The following is a 20973-nucleotide window of genomic DNA, read 5'->3' on the forward strand; positions in this document are numbered from 1 at the left end:
ATTGCAAGGTGTTACAGGAACAGCACTCCCCCAAAAAAAGTGTCATGGCTGGCATATCTGCAAAAGTCTTAGTCCAGAAGATTACAGTAAGGCAAAGAGCGTTGTTCTCAGTGGTCTTCAACACGAGGTTTACCCTGACATCTTCACATGTCTTCAAGCCCAAAAAGACATTCCAAAACAGAGCCTTCTCAGAAAACTCTCTCCTTTTAAAGACAATGCAGACTGTCTCAGGGTTGGTGGTCGCCTTTCACAAGCCAGCATGGAAAGTGACGAAGCACACCCCATTATCATTCCAGGCAACCACTATTTAACTATTCTACTAATCCGACACTACCACCAACAGGTGCAGCACCAGGGGCGTCATTTCACAGAGGGAGCCATGAGATCGGCTGGCTTCTGGATTGTAGGTGGGAAACGGAGCATCAGCTCAGTCATCCACCACTGTGTAATTTGCCGCGAGCTCAGGTGGAACACAGAAATGCAAAAAATATCAGACTTACCCATCGATTGTGTGACAGTCTGCCCCCCGTTTACTTCCGTCGGAGTTGACGTCTTTGGACCGTGGACAATAAGCTCTCGGAGAACAAGAGGAGACCTTGCTAGCAGCAAACGCTGGGCCGTCATCTTCACCTGCTTGGGCATCAGGGCCATTCATGTTGAGGTCATCGAGACGATGGAGTCGTCTAGTTTTATCAATACTCTGAGACGATTCATCTCTATCCGAGGACCAGTAAAGGTCCGACTGTGGGACCAACTTTCTGGCAGCGTGCAAGGAGCTCGGAATAACTTCAAAACACTGCGACAACCAGGAAATTCAAGACTTTTTATCCAAGAATGAATGCACATGGATCTTCAACCCTCCTCATAGTTCTCATATGGGAGGAAGTTGGGAGCGCATGATCGGCATCGTGAAGCGCATACTGGACTCTATGCTAACTGTCAACCCAGTTCGCCTGTTGACCCATGAGGTTCTCGTTACCCTTCTAGCAGAGGTAACCGCTATTGTAAACTCTCGACCACTACTACCAGTCTCGTCAGATCCAGATTGCCCCTTTCTTCTTACGCCTGCTACCCTCCTTACGCAGAAAACTGGATTACCACCTACACACCACTTTGGGTTCTCTCCGGGTACTCCGGCTTCCTCCCACCGTCCAAAGACATGCAGCTTGTGGGGATAGGTTAATTGGATAATCCAAATTGCCACTAGGTGTGAATGTGCGAGTGAATGTGAGTGTGAATGGTTGTCTGTCCCTGTGTGTTGGCCCTGCGACAGACTGGCGACCTGTCCAGGGTGTACCCTGCCTCTCGTCCTATGACAGCTGGGATAGGCTCCAGCGCCCCCCCGCGACCCTGAAAAGGATAAGCGGAAGCGAATGGATGGATGGACACCACTTTGACAATAAAGATTTGTACGGACGCCAATGGAGACAAGTGCAACATCTTTCAAATGTCTTCTGGCACCGTTGGAAAACAGTACCTGCCGACACTCCAAGAGCGAAGAAAATGGCAATCTGTGAGTCAAAATCTTCAAAAGGGAGATCTAGTTCTTCTAAAGGACAGTCGAGCTAAAAGAAACCACTGGCCCATGAGGGTGGTTGTTGAGACCTTTCCTAGCCAAGATGGACATGTCAGAAAGATTGAGGTAAAGGTCACTTCTGGAGCAACATCTAAAACCTTCTTAAGACCAGTGACAGAGACTGTACTCCTGCTGCGAAATACCTATAGAGACATTGATCCTTAAAGATGGTGATGACATCCAATAGATGTCAGACGGGGAGTGTGCTGGTGTAGTTCTTCTTCGCATCAGCAAGAGTCACTACAGTTCTTTCATGCCAAGATTTGTTTGTTATTAGCTGTAGAGTTAGTAATGCAGCACACTTTGAGAAAAGACTGACTCAGCATGTTCGGATAAACATCTGCATCCATCCTCTTTGTTGTTTTACAGAAAGCATTGCTTTTTCACTCTGTTGATAATTGAAGGCAGCGTCAATAAAAGGGACGATACACCTGTCAGTTGTTGAGGAGTTTATCTATCTGCATAACTGTATCCACTGTAGCAGTGAGGGCAGAATACACAGCGTCTGCGAATCGGGGCTGTGCTAGGTCACTTTCATCTTTATGCAGGACTGTAAGCTGTCCTCTGTGAGGCGTGAGCGGTGTTTGTTTGTAACATAGTTCACAGTGGAGAATAGCCACTGACATAATGTGGATTCGAAGATCCATAACTGGCCTACCTGGGGTTGAAAGTCTTGATAAATGTACGGCAATAAATGTACGGCGTTTCGGCGGGTACACCGGCTTCCGCGAGTGTGACGCTTATTTTGAGCGATGAAAAAATAATAGAATATAATTTTATTTTTATATTTCAATATCACAATAATCTTCCAATTTCTACAAGTTAAAAAAGAACTAATATAAATAAAATACACTTCAGCTAAATACTTCTAATTTATTTTCCCAAACCACGCGGAGCCGCAGTATAAGGACTAAAGAGCCGCATGCGGCTCCGGAGCCGCAGTATAAGGACTAAAGAGCCGCAGGTTGCCGACCCCTGACCTATTCAGTGGCAAGGGGGAATGTGCACGGGGCCTTGGAACAGGTAATGCAGCAAGGTGTCACGGAGAACTAGAACGAGAGGAAAACAGAGTTAAGAACGAGGCTGATGGAGTCCAGATGAGAACCAAGTATAAACAGATCTTGTCTTACTTGGCAGGTGGAGGTTTTTAGGCACGAGAGGGGGAAGAGGTCCGGGTGAGGCAGTGCTGTTTCTAGGTGTTACGTGGGTGCTGTGACAGGAGGGCAGGTGAGTGAAAAAGAGAGCTTTTTGCACTGAGCTGTCTCGTACTGACCAGCGTCGGGATGATGGTGAATATGGCCAGCAGAGGAAATGACAGACAGCAGGTTGACTGCAGGTTGAGAGCACAGGATTAATCTCACCATGAAAAAAATCTGTTTTGATGAATACTCAGTGACAACCAGAACTAACTGTAGGTAAGCTGAAGACTTGGCAGAGAGTAGTGGTGAGCGCTGGTCTTAAGTACAGAGGTTTACCTCTGCCTTCATTTGTAGGGTCTCTACTAGTGATGGGCAGATGAAGCTTCATGAAGCACTGAAGCTTTTCATCCAATTGGTTCACCCCAGCGCAAAGCTTCTTGAAGCTTCATTTGCTCTAGCAGGACACCTACTGGACGTAAAAATATTAGTTGGCATGAATTTGAAGAGTGTGGCCTTTTGCACACAGCCTGTAAATGTCAACATCAAAAGGAGTGTGTAAAACATGTATATTGTAGTGATGCAGTATACTGTGTATATTTATACTGGCAGTATGGAAAATGATTATTTGGAAATGCTTAAAATGGAAATGATCATTTACTGTGAGGTGAGGTGTGGTTGGGGTGTGGACAGTGGTTGTGCTTTTGTAACGTTGAGGTATGGACAGCTACACACTGAGGCTTTGAGCCTCAGTCTAGTGATGGGCAGATGAAGCCCCATGAAGCACTGAAGCTTTTCATCCAATTGGTTCACCCCAACGCGAAGCTTCATGAAGCTTCATTTGCTCTAGTAGGACACCTACTGGACGTAAAAATAATAGCTGGCATGAATTTGAAGAGTGTGGCATTTTGCACACAGCCTGTAAATGTCAACAACAAAAGGAGTGTGTAAAACATGTATATTGTAGTGATGGCAGTATACTGTGTATATTTATAGTGGCAGTATGGGAAATGATTATTTGGAAATGCTTGAAATGGAAATGATCATTTACTGTGAGGTGAGGTGTGGTTGGGGTGTGGACAGTGGTTGTGCTTTTGTAACATTGAGGTATGGACAGCTACACACTGAGGCTTTGAGCCTCAGTCCTGCCTGTTCACATTTTATTCTGTAAAAACTAAATTTTCACTGCTTTTATGACCTTTTTAGTGGGGAGAACATAGCTGGGATTTAATGATTTAACAAATCTTTTGAATCCTTTGTCCTCCACAATGCTAAATGGCTGGGAGTCCTCAATCACCATGCTGACCAGGTCTTCATCTATTTGAGATTGTTCTCCTGAGGAAAGACAATAAAGATAAAGCACAAATATAAATATCACACACGTAACTTATAACAGTTGTATAATATTGTTATATCATTTAGTAACATTACTGCATCCTATATTATCATTGCATTTGATGGCTCACCTGGTCTTGCTCCACAATCGGTGTTCCTCTTATTCTCATGCAAAGCTCTGTAGTGCCTAAGCATGGATGTTGTTGTTATATCCCAGCTCCCTGGCACATAGCAAACACTTCACCTTGTACAAAAGTCAAGACAGCTCAACATAAATTGTATTGCACCATCAGTATCATGAAAATACATCTTCTGTAGAAATTTACATACCTTGTTGGGAGGGATAAAATCAAAATGTTCCCACACAGGGGAGGACAGCCTCCTCTTCTTAGCTGGCTCCATTCTCTCCTGACTTTCTCTCCTCACTCTCATAAACCTCCATACGGTCTCCAAACTCTCACTAACCGCAACTCTCCATCAAACACCCACATTTTTGAATGAAGTCTGAGGGGTTTATATCGCTGTCATATCTCGCGGCAAAGTTCGAACCGCTTCCTGAACCAGTCACGTGGTACAGCCAGGCAGCGAGGCTTCGGACGTCATCATTTTCAGCTCCTCCCATAAATGAAGCAAGCCTCGATACGCGCTTCGCGGAAACGCCCCCTCCATTACTCGACACACGCTCCGAAGCCTCGATACAGAACGTCCCATCACTACCTCAGTCCTGCCTGTTCACATTTTATTCTGTAAAAACTACATTTTCACTGCTTTTATGACCTTTTTAGTGGGGAGAACATAGCTAGGATTTAATGATTTAACAAATCTTTTGAATCCTTTGTCCTCCACAATGCTAAATGGCTGGGAGTCCTCAATCACCATGCTGACCAGGTCTTCATCTATTTGAGATTGTTCTCCTGAGGAAAGACAATAAAGACAAAGCACAGATATAAATATCACACACGTAACTTATTACAGTTGTATAATATTGTATAATATTGGTATATCATTTAGTTTATATTTATCATGGCATTTGATGGCTCACCTGGTCTTGCTCCACAATCGCTGTTCCCCTTATTCTCATGCAAAGCTCTGTAGTGCCTAAGCATGGATGAGGTGTTGTTGTTATATCCCAGCTCCCTGGCACATAGCAAACACTTCACCTTGTACAAAAGTAAAGACAGCTTAACATTAATTGTATTGCACCATCAGTATTATGAAAATACATCTTCTGTAGAAATTTACATACCTTGTTGGGAGGAATGAAATCAAAATGTTCCCACACAGGGGAGGACATCCTCCTCTTCTTAGCTGGCTCCATTCTCTCCTGACTTTCTCTCCTCACTCTCATAAACCTCCAAACTCTCTCTAACTCTCACTAACAACTCTCCATCAAACACCCACATTTTGAATGAAGTCTGAGGGGTTTATATCTGTCATAGCTCGCAGCAAAGTTCGAACCACTTCATGAACCAGTCACGTGGTACAGTCGGGCAGCGAGGCTTCAGACGTCATCATTTTCAGCTCCTCCCATAAATGAAGCAAGCCTCGATACGCGCATCGCGGAAACGCCCCCTCCATTACTCGACACAAGCTTCGAAGCCTCGATACAGAACGTCCCATCACTAGTCTCTACTGTTGTTTACTGGGTGCAGCTGGGTTGGGAAAGGGTCGCCATGGCCATGAGCCAGGGCCGCTTCTGGGACCATTGTTCTGGCCCCTATTTGTTTGTTACAGGACACCGATGCAAGGGGAGCTGTGGCGGTGGTCGCATGATGGATTCGGGTGCAGAGCGCAAGCTGGGCTGGGATATGATGGGCCCGTGGAAGGACAAGAAGATGGGAGGCTCTTCCTTGTCTGCCGAAGATGGGGCTGGCGTGGACTCTGCTCTAAAGCCGGAATTCCTGGCCTGCTGATAGACCCATAATGAACATGTGGCGTAATTATAGCAGGGGGTTTTTAGTGAATGTAGAAAATGGTAGTTTTACGGGTTTTAGAATTGCTTTATTTCGTTTTAGTAGATTGACAACATTTTATTACGTACATTTTAAGGGTATTTTTAAAATTGTTGTATTTGTGCTCCCTGGCCTAGTAATAAACTGTTTCTGATCAGACCTGCTTTATCTCTGTGCCCGTGGTAGCTGACTCGCTTGCTCCCCCTTGTATTTTAAAGAATCTTTCTTTTTAGCATGACATTCTGGCACGATTGCTTTAGTGTCCCCATGTGTTACATCAGCACACTTTCAATGGAGCAGAGGTAGAAGATGATCAGCAGCTCCTTCGTCAGGTCCATTTTTCTGAGGATTCTCAGAAAGTGATGCCATGGAAAAAGACTTTCGGACTGCCTCGAAGAGATTCTGCCAAACCGTCAGGCGTCTCAGGAGGGGAAAGCGGTGCTCTACCTGCACTGTGTATAGTGCTGGCGGAGCGCTGCTGACGTCGACTGAGAAAATTGTCAGGTGGTGGAAGGAATACTTCGAGGACCTCCTTAAGCCCACTGACACGTCTTCCGAGGAGGAAGCAGAGTCTGGGGATGAGGGGAATGACCCGCCAATTTCCGGGGGCGAGGTCACTGAGGCAGTTAAACAACTCCTTGGTGGCAGAGCTCCTGGTGTTGATGAGGTCCGCCCCGAGTTCCTGAAGGCTCTGGACGTTGTGGGGCTGTCCTGGTTGACACGCCTCTACAATGTTGCGTGGAGATCAGGGGCAGTACCCTTGGACTGGCAGACCGGGGTGGTGGTCCCCATCTTTAAGAAGGGAGACCGGAGGGTGTGTTCCAACTACAGGGGGATCACACTCCTCAGCCTCCCTGGGAAAGTCTAAGATAAGATAAGATAAGATAAGATAAGATAAGATAAGATAAGACTTTATTGATCCCACAACGGGGAAATTTTTTGCGTCACCTCAGCTCAGGTACAGATACAGTGGGGCAAAAAAGTATTTAGTCAGCCACCGATTGTGCAAGTTCCCCAACTTAAAATGATGACAGAGGTCAGTAATTTGCACCAGAGGTACACTTCAACTGTGAGAGACAGAATGTGAAAAGAAAAATCCATGAATCCACATGGTAGGATTTGTAAAGAATTTATTCGTAAATTAGGGTGGAAAATAAGTATTTGGTCAATAACAAAAATACAACTCAATACTTTGTAACATAACCTTTGTTGGCAATAACAGAGGTCAAACGTTTACTATAGGTCTTTACCAGGTTTGCACACACAGTAGCTGGTATTTTGGCCCATTCCTCCATGCAGATCTTCTCGAGAGCAGTGATGTTTTGGGGCTGTCGCCGAGCAACACGGACTTTCAACTCCCGCCACAGATTTTCTATGGGGTTGAGGTCTGGAGACTGGCTAGGCCACTCCAGGACTTTCAAATGCTTCTTACGGAGCCACTCCTTTGTTGCCCGGGCGGTGTGTTTTGGATCATTGTCATGTTGGAAGACCCAGCCTCGTTTCATCTTCAAAGTTCTCACTGATGGAAGGAGGTTTTGGCTCAAAATCTCACGATACATGGCCCCATTCATTCTGTCCTTAACACGGATCAGTCGTCCTGTCCCCTTGGCAGAAAAACAGCCCCATAGCATGATGTTTCCACCCCCATGCTTCACAGTAGGTATGGTGTTCTTGGGATGCAACTCAGTATTCTTCTTCCTCCACACACGACGAGTTGAGTTTATACCAAAAAGTTCTACTTTGGTTTCATCTGACCACATGACATTCTCCCAATCCTCTGCTGTATCATCCATGTGCTCTCTGGCAAACTTCAGACGGGCCTGGACATGCACTGGCTTCAGCAGCGGAACACGTCTGGCACTGCGGGATTTGATTCCCTGCCGTTGTAGTGTGTTACTGATGGTGACCTTTGTTACTTTGGTCCCAGCTCTCTGCAGGTCATTCACCAGGTCCCCCCGTGTGGTTCTGGGATCTTTGCTCACCGTTCTCATGATCATTTTGACCCTACGGGATGAGATCTTGCGTGGAGCCCCAGATCGAGGGAGATTATCAGTGGTCTTGTATGTCTTCCATTTTCTGATGATTGCTCCCACAGTTGATTTTTTTCACACCAAGCTGCTTGCCTATTGTAGATTCACTCTTCCCAGTCTGGTGCAGGTCTACAATACTTTTCCTGGTGTCCTTCGAAAGCTCTTTGGTCTTGGCCATGGCGGAGTTTGGAGTCTGACTGTTTGAGGCTGTGGACAGGTGTCTTTCATACAGATGATGAGTTCAAACAGGTGCCATTCATACAGGTAACGAGTGGGGGACAGAAAAGCTTCTTACAGAAGACGTTACAGGTCTGTGAGAGCCAGAGATTTTCCTTGTTTGAGGTGACCAAATACTTATTTTCCACCCTGATTTACGAATAAATTCTTTACAAATCCTACCATGTGGATTCATGGATTTTTTTTTCACATTCTGTCTCTCACAGTTGAAGTGTACCTCTGGTGCAAATTACTGACCTCTGTCATCATTTTAGGTGGGGGAACTTGCACAATCGGTGGCTGACTAAATACTTTTTTGCCCCACTGTATATGAAGGAAATACAAAAATACAATTAAGTACAATCAATGAAAAAAAGTAAGATAATACACTATATACAATGGTAGCATACACAGTATGTGATTATGGATATAGTTGGAAATATGGAAGACATAAACTATATAGCTTGGAAGGTCAAGGAAGGTCCATTATGCATGAAGTGGTGACCGTGGATGTTCACAGTGTCCAGTGACTTATGACATCGTGATTGAGGAGTTATAGAGTCTAACTGCTGTTGGGATGAATGATCTGCGAAAGCGCTCCTTCCTGCAGCGAGGGTGTTTCAGTCTCTGACTAAAGGAGCCGCTCAGCCCACTCACATACTCATGCAGTGGGTGATGTGGGTTGTTCATGATGGATGTCAGCTTTACTAACATCCTCCTCCCACCAACCACCTCCACAGACTCCAGGGGACATCCCAGCACGGAGCCAGACCTCCGCACCAGTTTGTCAATCCTGCTCCTGTCCCTGTCCGTGCATCCACTCCCCCAGCAGGCCACTGCATAGAAAAGGGCAGATGCTACCACAGTGTCATAGAATGTCCTTAACAGAGTCCTGCAGACTGCGAAGGACCTCAGTCTCCTCAGCAGGTGGAGTCGACTCTGGCCCTTCTTATACAGGACGTCTGTATTTGTAGTCCAGTCCAGTTTCTTGTTGAGGTGAACACCCAGGTACTTATAAGAGTCCACTATCTCAATGTCTTTCCCTTGGATGTTCACCGGTGTTGTAGGGGGTGACTTCCTCCTGAAGTCTATGATCATCTCCTTTGTCTTGCCGGCGTTGATTTGGAGTACGTTGGTCTCACACCAGCCAACAAAGTCACTGATGACCCCCCTGTATTCCTGATCATTCCCGTCTGATACGCATCCAATGATGGCTGTATCATCTGAGAACTTCTGTAGATGGCAATCGTCCGAATTATAACAGAAGTCTGAAGAAGTGTAAAGGCTGAACAGGAAAGGTGAGAGAACCGTGCCCTGTGGTGCCCCCGTGCTGCAGATTACCACCTCAGACACACAGTCATGGAGCCTCACATACTGTGGTCTGTTGGTAAGGTAGTCGATGGTCCATGCAGTCAGCTGTTTGCCTACTCCGGCTCCCTCCAGCTTCCCTCTCAGTAGTGCGGGTTGGATGGTGTTGAAAGCACTGGAGAAGTCAAAAAACATGATCCTCACAGTGCTCCCCACCTGCTCTAAGTGAGAGAGGGATCGGTATACCAGGTAGATGACAGCGTCATCCACCCCAATTCCAGAACGGTAGGCGAACTGCAGGGGGTCCAACACTGAGCCCACCAGTGGCTGAAGGTGGTGCAGGATGACCCTTTCCATGGTCTTCATCAGATGAGAAGTAAAGGCAACAGGCCTGAAGTGGTTGGGCTCCCTGGGGTGTGCGATTTTTGGCACCGGAACGACACAGGAAGTCTTCCACAGTTCAGGAACCCTCTCCAGGCTCAGGCTCAGGTTGAAGATGTACAGGGCCACCTGACAGAGCTGGTCTGCACAGTCCCTGAGCAGTCTGGAGCAGATTCCATCCGGACCTGCTGCCTTCCTTGCCTTCGTCCTCTTGAGCTGATTTCTCACCTGATCAGCTGTGAAGTAGATGTGAGGCTGGGCTGGAGTGGGGGGTGGGGCTCGCTTTGTTGTGGATAGATGTGTGGATAGGGGTGAAGCAGGGTTGTGGTGAGAGGAGAGCTCAGGTGACAATGGCATTGCATCCGGAGGGGGGGGGGGCGGCAAATGGAGGGGGGGGGGGGGTTAATGGAACCTGGGGGGTGGGAGAGGTGATCAGTGGCCGGAGGCGGAGGGCTTTTACTTTGGTGGCCTCAAAATCTCATCTCTGCTTTTTGCGGATGATGTGGTTCTGTTGGCTTCATCGGGTGGGGGCCCCCAGCACGGTTTGCAGCCGAGTGTGAAGCAGCGGGAATGAGGATCAGCACCTCCAAATCTGAGGCCATGATTCTCAGCCGGAAAAGGGTGGAGTGCCCACTCCGGGTCGGGGATGAGTTCCTGCCCCAAGTGGAGGAGTTCAAGTATCTCGGGGTCTTGTTCGCGAGTGATGGGAGAAGGGAGCCGGAGATCGACAGACGGATTGGGGCTGCAGCTGCAGTAATGCGGACGCTGCACCGGTCCGTCGTGGTGAAGAGGGAGCTGAGTGTAAAAGCGAAGCTCTCAATTTACCGGTCGATCTACGTCCCTACCCTCACCTATGGCCACGAGCTGTGGGTAGTGACCGAAAGAACGAGATCGCGGATACAAGCGGCAGAAATGAGCTTCCTCCGAAGGGTGGCTGGCCTCTCCCTTAGAGATAGGGTGAGAAGTTCGGCCATCCGGGAGGGGCTCAGAGTAGAGCCGCTGCAGCTCCACATCGAAAGGAGCCAGCTGAGGTGGTTCGGGCATCTGACAAGGATGCCTCCTGGGCGCCTCCTGGGTGAGGTGTTCCGGGCATGTCCCACTGGGAGGAGGCCCTGGGGCAGACCCAGGACACGCTGGAGAGATTATATCTCTTGGCTGGCCGGGGGAACGCCTTGGTATTCCCCCGGCCAGCCGAGAGATATAAGCTGGAGGAGGTGGCTGGGGAGAGGGAGGTCTGGGCCTCTCTGCTTAGGCTGCTGCCCCCGCGACCCGGCCTCGGATAAAGTGGATGAAGATGGATGGATGGAATTGGAAATGAGAGCACATAGATTAGCAATTTTCACTGTGATATCAAAATGAAATCTTACCTTCAAACAATCCAAATCACGAACCTTTCCAATCTTTATATCTTTATATCCTAATTCTTAAGCCTTCCAAGTTTACCATTCCTACTAAATATGATAAATTAGTCAGTGTTCCTGCTGTGTATATGTTTAGTTTAGTTCTGTGTCTTTGTTCCTCTATTTAGTTATTGCTTCTCATTTCCTGACATTGCTTCTCACTGTGCCATTTATCTCTTGTCCAGTCTGTTTGGTTTTACTTCCTCCCCTGCTTCTTTGTGTTGTCTGCACCTGTGTTAGTTTGCCCCAGCTGTCTGCACTTCCCTCCTACCTTATGTGCATAAGCAGTCTGCTGGTTAATTACAGAACAATCACCTACTAAAGAAGTACAGGTGAATGAGCTTGTCCCTTACTGCCTCGCTTCAAACCAAGACATTCTGCTCGAAAAGGTAGTTGAGCTCAATGCAATGACGCAATTCATTTGTTGTCAAAATGAGTTTTCATCTGCAGCTCCTCACACTGTAGAGGGCCCAGATGTCCCCTCTGCTCACTCTATCTCCTCCACACAGAGCCCTCTGAAACAGCTCTGCCTTCACCTGAAATCTTCGCCGCTGAGCTGGAAAAAATTCAAGGTTTTTTAACGAATGTATGTTAGTTTCCAAGCAGCTTCACTGAACGTGTGAACCTCAGATTTTGCTAAACTAACCTATAACCTATACAATCTCTTGACAGGCAGAATCCTACAATGAGCACAGGTTGTCATAAACTCAAATTCTGAGTTGTCGTATGCCAAATTTATTAACAAAGGGTGTGTTTGTTAAAACACCTACTTTGATGTAACTGCTCACTGCATGTACAATTTGCTGCAGCAAAAGCAAATTGTGGTGCATTATTCAGTGGACTGAAGGGTGGAAGGAAAAAACACTTGTGATGCTTTCTTCCATGGCCTGAGTAACCTGCAAAACATTTACCTGTTGCCCTTGATTAGCTTGTTTCTTTGTATGTCAGGCTTGATGACAACCTCCGAGAACTGCTGCTCCCAAGCCGCTTCCTTAAGAGCAACGAACCAGTAGAGACCACCCGGTGGATGCCTTTAATTGTCTATGTTAGATATATTGCTAAGATTTGCAACTGATAACAAATGAGTGTTCTATGTCTTGTGTTTATTATTATTATTACTTACTATTAGTTACTGTTGCCTTTCTATCATATCAAAGCAATTTGACTATTCTCCTCTGACCTCGGGCATCAATAAGGCCCAGAGAACTACTATTCAGTGAATATTTTTCTTTACTTTGGTGATTCTCTGTAAACCTGAAAGAAATCCCAGTTTCTGAAATATTTAGACCATTTAGCACCAGCAACCATGACACACTGAAAGTCACTTAAATCACCTTCCCTCCCATTACGGAGCTTGGTGTGAACTTCAGCAGGTGGTTTTGATGTAAAACATTTCTTAAAATGTATTTTCACTTTTGTTACATTTTAGATACCAAATGTAGATTAGTAATGTGTGAATATGGGAGTGCCAATTTCATGAAAAATGAAATTAAACAGACTGTAAAATACACATAAAAGTGAAAATTTCCCTCGTGAAGGGAAAACTAGTTTATCTCTACTTTGGATTTACATGTCAGTTAATACTGCTGCTAAAATCAATAAACACCACTTAATTCAACAGTACAAAATGCAAAATAAACATTTATTGAACATGGTGCAAAAAACTAAAAACAAAAGGAAAACAAAGTGTAGGTATCCAACTGCTCCAGCACATGACGGAACATTCATCACATCATTATGGCTGGAACCTACAGGACCCTGTCCAAAATATGGGAGCTCCTCTTTCACACACTTGAGGAACATAATATTCCTCCTCTGGATGCTCTGTGGTCTTCAAGGAGATTAGTAATCCACAATTTTTCCATCATTTCAGCTGCAACACTACCTGCAAGACATGAAGACCATTAAATCATTACGACTGGGTTGGGGACTGTGTCAACTTTCCCTGTGCCTGGGTGCGTTCTTCTTGGTTTGTCCCACAGGCCAAAGACAAGCGTGTTATGTTAACTAATGATCCTAAACTGGCAGTAGATGTGAATGTGAACACAAACTGACCACATGTCGAGGGTGTATCTGGCCTTGTGAGCTGTGTGAGGCTCTAGCCCTCTCGTGACACTGAATTCGATCAAGCAGTTAAGGAAATGGATGAACGAATGGAAGTGCAAATATTTACTGTTTGCACAAATACTTTGGAAATAATTTCACACCCAAGATACTTGCATATGTTTAAATAGATGCTGCAAAGGGCTATACTACCATATGCGCTCCTAAGAAAACTGTATATAGTAGTGTTATAGTAGTGTGTATATATCTCTAATGCATTTAATATGTTTTACCTTATTAGCAGACTCTAATGAACTGATGAGCATGCCTAGCTCATCTCTGTTCATCTCCAAAGTGACAGGCCGGAGGACTCCATTTTCTCGCACATCTAGACTGAGACTGAGCAGAGGCGTGTGGAGAGATGATATCTTATCACTGGACAGAGCTAACTGAAGGAATAGACGAGAAAAACAACATAGAAGAGATGAAATGTCTGTGCTTACAAGGAAATCTGACAATGAGTATGATCTTTGTCAAACCGATGCTACCAGAATAAACAACAATGTTAAGAATTCAGCTCACTGACTCATGCGGCTGTCTTTGACCAGTCAGTGGGATAAAAATTGCCTTCTACAAACACAAATGAAACATGAGCTACAAATGATCCCAGTGTTGCTGACAGGTCGACAGGCCACTGTGCTCTGCCAATGTTTGTTTAGAATTATTTTTGCTTGCCGGAATTTGTGATTGCATAAAATTATCCATATAATCCCTTATCAGTAAAGTTTTATATGGTGGTAGTCATGAACAAGAACAACTATCTGGAAAGGTTAAGATTTCATATTATCATTTGAAATAGTGATAACCACCTCTGCGGGAAAAAAACTTCTGATTTCTATATGATCGAAAACCTCAAAGCAAAACTACTAAAGTTTGGACACACCTACTCAATCAAAACTAAGATGTCAAAACTACAAAATAAAGACAAAACATTTAGCTGATTTATTTGAAACGTAATATTTCAGATTCTAGATGACCCAGTTCACGAGGCTGGGTTTTTTCAGTAACTAAAACATGTTAAGTTTTAGAGCCTCTGCCATTCTCAGTGTAGTTAAGGCTATCACTTGTGTTTTGTAGAGGGAGTGTTGGTACACATCACTAACAACAACTACTACAGAAAGCCATGACTACACTACCAGTAACATGTTTGTTGGAATTTAACAAATATTTTATACAATCTGTAGAAGAATTAATGCAAAATTTCAGCTCTCCAGTTGTAACTATTAAAAATAGCCCTATCGATTCATCAGACTCATTTTTTATTGAAGAGGTTAATGAAGCAGAGGTCACAGAGGCTATTAAGAAATTATCAGATTCTAGGGCAAAGGATGTTTATGGCTTGGATACTTGTTTTATTAAAAAATATAGAGATTTCATGACAAAACCATTGACACATCTTATAAATTTATCAATAAGAAATAGGACATCCCCAACTGACTGGAAAAGGGCTGCAGTTACTCCGGTCTTTAAAGGAGGCGAGCGTGATTTGATATGTAATTATCGTCCAATTTCCATACTCCCTGTTCTTTCGAAGGTGCTTGAGAAGGTTGTGGCAGCACAGTTAATTGATTACTTAGAGACTAATCAACTGCTTCATCCAATGCAGTTTGGTTTTAGACCAAAATTTTCCACAGAAATGGCAAATTGCTGTTTTGTTGAAAATATTAAGTGTAATCTGGATAATGGTAGTGTTGTGGGTGCAGTGTTCAACCATGACATACTTCTTTCTAAGTTGATAAAATTTGACTTTTCAAAGAAAGCAGTTGATTGGTTTGAGTCCTATCTCCACAAAAGAGAGCAGTGTGTGAGGGCTGATAAAGAAGAGTCGTCCATGTTGGAAAACAGAATGGGTATTCCCCAAGGATCTGTTCTTGGCCCGTTGCTGTTTAGTTTGTTTATAAATGATTTGCCTACCAGCTGCCCAAAAGCCAACTGCCAACTTTATGCAGATGATGCAGTTATACACGTAGCACCTGGTGAAGCAGCAGACACCTTAACGGTACATCTAAATGGTGTCCAGCAATGGCTGGAACAAAATCATCTTGTGTTTTTCGATTAGGAAACGAAATTCATCTGATGATTTTAAAATCAACCCAGGGAACGAAGAAATAAAGGAGGTCAAAGATTTTAAGTTTTTAGGAATAATTTTAGATTCACATCTTAAACTTGACAAGCATGTAAAGAAGATCTCTAAGACGGTCAACGCTAATCTGAATTGTTTCAAGTTAATTCGGCACTATATACCCACTTCAGCAGCTCAGTTATTCATGCATTCTATGATATTTTCGCATTTTTCATATTGTATGACAGTTTGGACCCAAGCAGCACCATCTACACTTCAGCCTGTGGTGTCCTTATATAATCAAACCTTAAAAATAATGGATAAAAAAAAATCGGTTCGGTGGCATCACTGTCACATTTTACAGAAATATAACTTACTTAGTTTTAAGAGTTTTAATCATTGGTGTTATCTTAAATTAGTTTTTAAATGTATAAATAGGATGGCCCCAGAGTGTCTCAGTAGATACATTCAGAGACAAGACAGTAATCGTGTTACTAGGAGTAAGGTGAACGGCAACTGCAAGATATTATATCGCAGATCTACATTCGGTCAGTCAGCTTTTTCTATAAAGGCTTGCCACCCGTGGAACACACTTCCAACCAATATCAAACTGATTACAGACATTAGATCCTTTACATTGAAGGTCAAAGTGTGGTTAAAGGGAAACCAAAGTTGTAGTCATTTTATCTGATGATTTTAATTTTATTTTAAATTATTGTCTATCAATTGTAATTGTATTTGATGTAATTTGGTTTTATGAAAATATATGTTTTATTGTAATATGTATTTATTTAGATTGTGAGCCCAACAAGGGACAATTGTTGTAAATTAGCAGTAGCTATAAACCTGTGTGCGGTACATCAGTCTCATGTCTTGCACTTGAACTATGTATAACTGCACTGTCCCTTTTAAATAAATAAATTCTAAACTATGAATGAACACATATGGAAATATGTAGTAAAAGTGTGAAATAACTCAAAAAATGTTTTATATTTTAGACTGAGAAGCAGTTACAGCTGAACGAGTCTCCTCCTCCTCTACTGCGTAGTACTCACAGGAATCAGACTTTTTAAACAGAGAGCTGATTCCAGACATTCCTGTGCTGGGAGTGCCAGGTCGAGATCCACAGCTGTAAATATTCAGATGCTTTTGCTTCTTTTCATTCAGTTTTGAATGTTAAGCTACGATGTGATATTTAAATTAGAACGATATCTGCAGTAAACAGTAAGTCAGTTTCACTAGCTGGCACCACATCCTGGCTAACGATGGGCGATGAGGAAGTGTGACTGGTGCTGTGGTTTGGGGAAGGCCTCGAAGGGGACTGGCGACGGCTCTCGGGCCGGGCAGATCCCCATGTACTAACGAGAAATGAATGAAGGAAAGGAAGAGAGGAGAAGACAGGGAAAAATGGGGGGGCAGGGTGGGGCATGAAAATGAGAACAGCAGGTATTGGAGAAGGGGGGCTTTTATAGCCTGAGGCCGGAGGGGGCATGAAGGAGGAGTGGTCCCGCTCCTGAAATTCAGATGATATCTCCACTACATGCTGAAAAAAAACGAGTCACCTTAAGTTGCCAATCAAAGTCCTGCAGAGTAGCAGAGGAGATGGAGTTGGTTCTGTCCAGCAGGGCGCAGCGGATCTCCTCTTCTCTTGCTCTGAGCACACTCAACACAACCTCAGCTTGGCTGCTGCTCACATCTGACAACTGGGACAGCACCTGCAACACAATCGGCCAGAGAAGACCTGAAAATCTCACCTAAAAGAACCCCACTCACCATGCATCGAGCTGGACTGTACCTATTATTAAAAGTAAAGACAATTTCTTCCTATATTAAACTAGGGTCACGCTGATGGTTGAAACCAAACATTCAAAGTCTCCGTTTCATAAAAGCTGACTCGTGACATGTAACATTTGTAAAATCTGAACAGAACCAGCTGTTTAAAATAGATTAGTTCTGACATAGTGCTTGTCTAACCTACATGAGCTTTATACAACATGCTTCAATTTCATATTCACCTTTCTCGCTTTTGATCCAGTGACTGCATCAGAGAGAGCAACTTGGGGTTCAGCACCTTCCCCAAGGATACTTTAGCACGTAGACCGAAGCAGCCAATCACCAACCTTCTCTACTTCCTGACTACAGCTCACTCCCACACCTGCTATTCCCACCTGGTCATTCGTCATGTTTTTTTAGCAGCAACTTTGATCACAAATGGCTGTATTATCATGTTGGATGGATGGTAATGCTGAGTGAATGACCAATCGACTGCATGCAGCAAACTGTGGCTAGTTTGTTCAGTCCCTATGTACTCAGAAACTATCATTGCACCAGAAACCACACACTCCAGTTCATATCCTTTCCAACCTGTTTCACTTTCTCACCACTTCATCAGAGATGTTGTTGACCACTGCCAAACGGAACAGAGCTGTCAGCGAGTCCAGCAGCTGCAGCCACTCCTGCAGGCTCCAGGTGGCGCTGTAATCCCCCCTGTGAGGAGGCTCCCGCCCACACAGACTATCCACCACCCTGTGGCACAGCTAAACACAAGGAAATACTGTGAGGATCCTAGTTTGGCGCTTGGTAGTGCGACACATGAAACATTCTACTAGGCCTATTAATTTACATATTTGACATTATTGTGTTGTTCTTTTGACTGCTTCCCTGTAGGGGATCATGTGCCTCGGTTTCACCCCATCCCTAACCTAATCCTGTCCTCTGAGGTCTTTCTGTTTGGTAGTGTGTCATCAGTCACAGTAAGTAGGAAGGATGGAAATGCCCTTCATTTTCTTTGCACTAATAAACACTGCCATCTGTAAGCTGCAACCACCAACGAGTTTTATTTTTTTATATTCAGACATATCATCATTATTGCAAATTTCTTTGAAATATTGCGATATGATTTTGTGGCTGTATTGCCAACCCTTATATAACAACCCTCATGTAATAATAATAATAATATTACTTTGTACTTTCTTACTTTGAGCCTGCACTTTTTCACTTTTACTTTAAAGTAAAAACGTTGTTCAAGTACTTTAGGTCTTACTGAGTGTTTTTTCACCCAGGCATCTGCACTTCTGCTGAAGTAAAGAAAGTTTGTACTTTTGTCACCTCTGGTGACATTAACAGCACCAAAGAGCCTCCTCTGTTCCTCTCAGCTCGGATGCAAATGAGTCGAAAGTTGCACTTCCCCATAAATATAATTTGACACCTTATCACCAGCTACATCAGTCATGTGACTTTTCCTCCAGCAATCCACCCACGGGCTTTCACCCCATTCTGTCGGGGATACCTACCTTGTCACGACACCTGTCTCTAATTCCTAAACTGCAGCCACCCCATTATTAGTATGGTGCTAGAGGTATAGATGCTCATTCAGATAACACGATGTAGCGAGAACATTCAAGAGCAATATGTGGGCAATGGATGGGCTGCTAAACAAATGCCTTCGCTGAAATATCGGAGCTCTCATGGAGAAATCTAAAACATATCTTAGTATTTACCGAGGTACAATCGCCCGTGGCTCTGGTGGACATTTAGAAAACTAAATCACATTTCACGACTTACTTTTCGGCAGTCCTTGTTAGCTAATGCACTCAGTAAAACCACCATGTTTTCAGTTAGTTCCGCCATCAGCACTACTGATCAGCTGATGTCAGTCACGTGACTTACATGGATGCGTTCAGAACGCTTCGGGAAAAATAAACCCAAACATCGCAATCGCCTCCAAAGAGTTCAAGCAAATAGTTAATAGACAGAAAACCCAGGAGAAATGTTTTATGCGGATATATATCAAGAGTAAAACTGTCACACTGATGACAGCCTAATAATGTAGTGTAGCCGCGACCGCTGAAAATGTGGAAACATTTTCAGGGAATAGCTGCAAATGTGAATTCCCACAGTACTTCCGTCAGATCATTTGGATGAAAAAACGGAAACCCCCTGGTTCATAGATTAAAGATGGTTCGCAGACTATTTCAGTTAAAGCTACTAACATGCTCCTGCCATTGAAGACAATATGACATTTGTGCCTTTGCATTGGGAATTCGGTTGGACGACACTCCGCTGTAGAGCGAAAGGTTTCGTGGCTGAGCGACTATTTCTCACATCCTGCTTTGTTTCTCGGTACTGTCTGTCGACGATGTGACCGAATCTACAGGCTGCATTTACTGCTGGTAGTAACTTAAAATTGGGCGGCGTGAGGAAATAAACAGCAGGTACGTGTTTTCTGTCGATAACTGCTGGAGAAAAATGTCTGTTTCTCAGATAGAGGCGTGAACGCACTCGGGGACTTTGTCCATTCATTACAGTAGCAACGAACAACTGTAGGCCTCTAAGTTGCTGGACGGAGACACTTTCTTTTGTAGTTGGCCGAGTATCGATACCTCTGTGTAATCGCTTAACACAGCTTGAGTGTACAGCTGATTGTGGTAGCTTAAAGCTGTTTCCACAACTTCGAGTATGGAGTCGTTTAAAGTCTTTACAGTCTCTTTCACTTCTAAGCAGAGGCAGACATTGATACCCCCGGGGCTTAGCCTTAAATGGTAGTATGCATGTGTGATGGGGGGATTAATGAAAAGAAAAGAAAGATTAATTGGCTCTGTTTTGAGTTTTGTTCAAAAAAGAATGACTTCATGTAGGGAAAAATATATATCACATGTGCAGGACACCTTAAACTAGTTTTTTAATTAAGCAGCAAGGCAGAACAAAGTCTGGCTGTATCAAGACACGAGGACTAAACCCCAGTTCAACCAGACCCAGAACTGATCCTGAATTAAAACAGGACTACAACAGTTCAAAATCAGGACTACTGAGGACTTAACCAAGACAGAACCAGAATCAGAACTAGATGATAGCAGCACTAAAAATCATCATAGACCTGCACTACACTTATTTTTTAATTCTACCAAAGTACAATATTTAGATTGAGAAAGGTTTATATAATTATTTAGCCTTGTTGTGCAAACAAGCTGCAGAACTTAATAAATGTAGAAGTTGAAAACTAACAAACATAAAAAGAAACACTAGGTACGAGATACATGAGGACCTATGATACGCTGATACTTTTGGTAAACAACCATTTGACTAACATGTGTGTCTCACCTGCTCTTGTTCATCTCTCTCTCTGTGCTGACAATCAAGCCAAACACCAACATCATCAAATATACAGTTGAAACCAGATATTTACAGACTCTTCAGATAAAAACACTTTTTTAATTGTAACATCAAATCAGACTAAATGTTTATTTTTTAGATAAATATAAAAAACATATTTGTTAACTTTAAGAGTAAAGAGATAAACTGTCTGTATTTCTTAATTGCAAATGGCACCAAATTGTATTCAAACTTGAGCCACACTTATGGAGCTCCACAGTTCTTTTCCTGGTGTTTTGGTTGACATCTCTTGATGTTCCCATGTCACAGAAACAGCCTCTGTGTTTTGCCTTATATGCATCCACAGCTGTGCCACCAGTTTA

At 43.9% G+C, this 20973-nt stretch overlaps 2 protein-coding genes across 2 annotated transcripts in view; one reads left to right on the forward strand and one right to left on the reverse strand.

The window, feature by feature from the left end:
• Positions 1 to 12957: 12957 nt before the first annotated feature.
• On the reverse strand, positions 12958 to 19195 carry commd8 (COMM domain containing 8). Its single transcript, XM_085256152.1, has 5 exons — positions 19064 to 19195; positions 17881 to 18036; positions 17062 to 17214; positions 13671 to 13826; positions 12958 to 13219 (listed from the first exon to the last, which is right to left on the reverse strand). The coding sequence occupies exons 1-5, from the start codon at positions 19127 to 19129 to the stop codon at positions 13199 to 13201; spliced, it is 552 nt and encodes a 183-aa protein (XP_085112278.1). The 5' UTR covers positions 19130 to 19195; the 3' UTR covers positions 12958 to 13198.
• A 224-nt stretch (positions 19196 to 19419) lies between these two features.
• Positions 19420 to 20973, forward strand: part of atp10d (ATPase phospholipid transporting 10D) — a 42048-nt gene continuing 40494 nt past the window's right edge. Inside the window, exon 1 of the mRNA XM_085256150.1 lies at positions 19420 to 19713. The gene's annotated coding sequence lies outside the window, so the exon portion shown is untranslated. The remainder of the gene's footprint in view (positions 19714 to 20973) is intronic.

This window comes from Mchenga conophoros, linkage group LG19 (assembly GCF_057382185.1).
Source record: "Mchenga conophoros isolate Kocher_MC1m ecotype Shallow Benthic linkage group LG19, M_conophoros_male_GT1.1, whole genome shotgun sequence".
NCBI classification, from domain to species: domain Eukaryota; kingdom Metazoa; phylum Chordata; class Actinopteri; order Cichliformes; family Cichlidae; genus Mchenga; species Mchenga conophoros.

Coding starts and splice junctions, on each gene's coding strand:
- commd8 (XM_085256152.1), bottom strand. CDS start 19,129: ATGGCGGAACTAACTGAAAACATGGTGGTTTTACTGAGTGCATTAGCT. Junction 18,037..19,063: donor CTAACAAGGACTGCCGAAAA/GTAAGTCGTGAA, acceptor CCTTGTGTTTAG/CTGTGCCACAGGGTGGTGGA. Junction 17,215..17,880: donor ACAACATCTCTGATGAAGTG/GTGAGAAAGTGA, acceptor ATTGTGTTGCAG/GTGCTGTCCCAGTTGTCAGA.